The following is a 2,341-nucleotide window of genomic DNA, read 5'->3' as shown; positions in this document are numbered from 1 at the left end:
AATCGATTGAAAATTTCCAAAATTATTGTTATTATCATTTCATTTATAACAAAAAATGAACTATAGCCCGAGTAAATTCGTTTAATATTTAAACTTCTTAATTAATTATTCAACCAATTAACCAATAATTGTTTTAACAATTAACATTTTCATCAATACATGCATAAACTATCAACCAAATATTGGGAGAAAATAAAACTCATTTCAGATTAAATTTAAAATTGGAAAGTTTTAAAAAAAGATTTAAATAAAAGCAGTAAACCTTTGTAACGATTTTTCTTCATATTTTTATCAAATGCCGTATGTGACATATTTGGTGGAATATAGGTTTTTAAATCGGTTTGATATTTTTTTACGATTCCTTCGGTACCAAGTCCAAACATTTTCTGAATCAAATTAGTAGAATTAAATTAATTAATTAAACAAATTTATTCAAAATAAAATTTTTCCAATTTCTCACAATATTTAGCTACCAGTAATCTTTGATCAACACTTATATCATACCAAACTGTTAAAATTTATTAAAACTCGCTTACTTTTTATTGATGCCATAAATTGTGTAATTAATATGTTTTCTTTAAAATTATCATACCATTTCATGTTAATCTTTTATCATTTTAATAATCTGAACAAGGTAAAAAGTTTAATTTTTTATTATTTAAAAAAAAATTACCAAAAATTAATGAAATAAATATCTCATTACCAATAAAAAATTTAAGTAATTCTCCTTCTGTTCATTGGTTACCGGAACTTCTCTTATTTTTATTTTCTTCACTCTTGTCGATTTTTCTTCCTGCAAATGTAAATTTCACAAATATCTAAATGTACGACTGAAACATTAAATTGTAACAATTTGTAATACTACCCAGAAAAATTACCCATAACCAAAAAGTTAACCAAAATATAAATATATAATTGTGCATTTATCATTCTCAAGTATATTTTTTTAATAATATGTTAAATTTTGAAAATTTTTCTGATAAATTTCAAAAAATATGCCAATTTCTGAAATTTTAAATTCATTCATTTATTATTCAATATCAAATTCAGTAATTAGCAATATTTAATAGTATTTGTAAATTAAGCGTCGATTTTTTTTTTTTTTTAAACAAATACTAATTTAAAACAGTATTTGTAAATTAAGCGTCGAATTTTTTTTTTTTAAACAAATACTAATTTTTAAAACGTGAACATTTCAATATAATTAATAATTTATTTCAAATTTAAAAAAAAAATAAAGAAAATAAAACCGTGATTTTTTTCTCTGTAATTTTCTTTCTTTCACGTTTACTTTTACTTTCACTTAATCGATCCTTTTTCTTTCGCTTTCGTTCACGTCTACTTCGTAATGAAAATACGTTTAAAAAATCATACTTATCACCTTTAGTTGATTTCTCATCACTATCTTTTGCTTTTCGTCTTTCTCGCTTACTTTTTGTTTCTGAAAAAAAAAAAAAAAAGAAAATTTCTTTTTTTTCAAATTAAATTTTTATTTTAAAAAAAATTAAAAAAAATTTGGGGAAAATATTTGTTAGAAAATATAATTGTTTCTTTTTTTTCTTTCGTTATTTTGAAAAATAACAATTTATTTGTTTTAATTATAAATTATAAAATTTGTATAAATTATTTTTAGTCGTTTTTTTTTGTATTTTAAAAATCAATAATAATAGGAAAATAAATTAAATGAATCAAAAATTATGAAAACAATTAATTTCTTTCATTCAGTAGCTGAATTAACATACTTTCTATTTGAGGTTCCTTTTTATTCACCGCTGCATCACGTATCTCTTTTTGACGTAACCTCTAAAAATTTCGAATTTATAAATTTATTTTATAATTCAATAATTTTTTTGTATTTGTAGTTGATAAGGATAATTGGATAATTGCAATATTGTAATTGATAAGCAATATTTGTAGTTGATAAGGATAATTTTTTGATAAGGATTTTATAAAGGTTTTTTTTTTTTTGATAAATTGATAAGAAGAATTTTTAACTTGATTTATAAATTTATAAATGATACAAAAATTTTCGAAATATTTTTTCAATATTATTTCATGTGAATTACAAAAAATTTATTTTTTGCCACAAAATTTCCGAAATCAAAAATAAATTTTGATTATGTTCATAATTTTTGATATACCATATTTATTTATTGCAATTTCCTACATATATATTTCTTAATTAAAAGATATCAAATTTAGAATTTAAATCGATATAAATGTATAAAACCAAGTACCCATGCATAATTTTTAGGAAAATAAAAATTTTCAATTAGCTCTAATTAGCATTACTTAGCACTAATTATATTTTTCTAATTAGCTCTAATTAGCATTACTGATT

The 2,341-nt window shown here is 20.3% G+C and overlaps 1 protein-coding gene across 1 annotated transcript; it reads right to left on the bottom strand.

Moving 5' to 3' along the window:
• Positions 1-1,291: 1,291 nt before the first annotated feature.
• LOAG_14735 (hypothetical protein) lies at positions 1,292-1,803 on the bottom strand (the record flags this gene model as incomplete). Its single annotated transcript, XM_003150229.1, has 2 exons — positions 1,292-1,441; positions 1,743-1,803. Coding segments are annotated over 2 exons (210 nt in total), but the record flags the coding sequence as incomplete, so codon positions are not given.
• Positions 1,804-2,341: the final 538 nt, after the last annotated feature.

Source organism: Loa loa (genome assembly GCF_000183805.2).
Source record: "Loa loa unplaced genomic scaffold supercont3.152, whole genome shotgun sequence".
Classification (NCBI taxonomy): Eukaryota; Metazoa; Nematoda; class Chromadorea; order Rhabditida; family Onchocercidae; genus Loa; species Loa loa.
The sequence above is the reverse complement of the archived record's forward strand: the minus strand, read 5'-3'. Positions and strand labels throughout refer to the sequence as shown.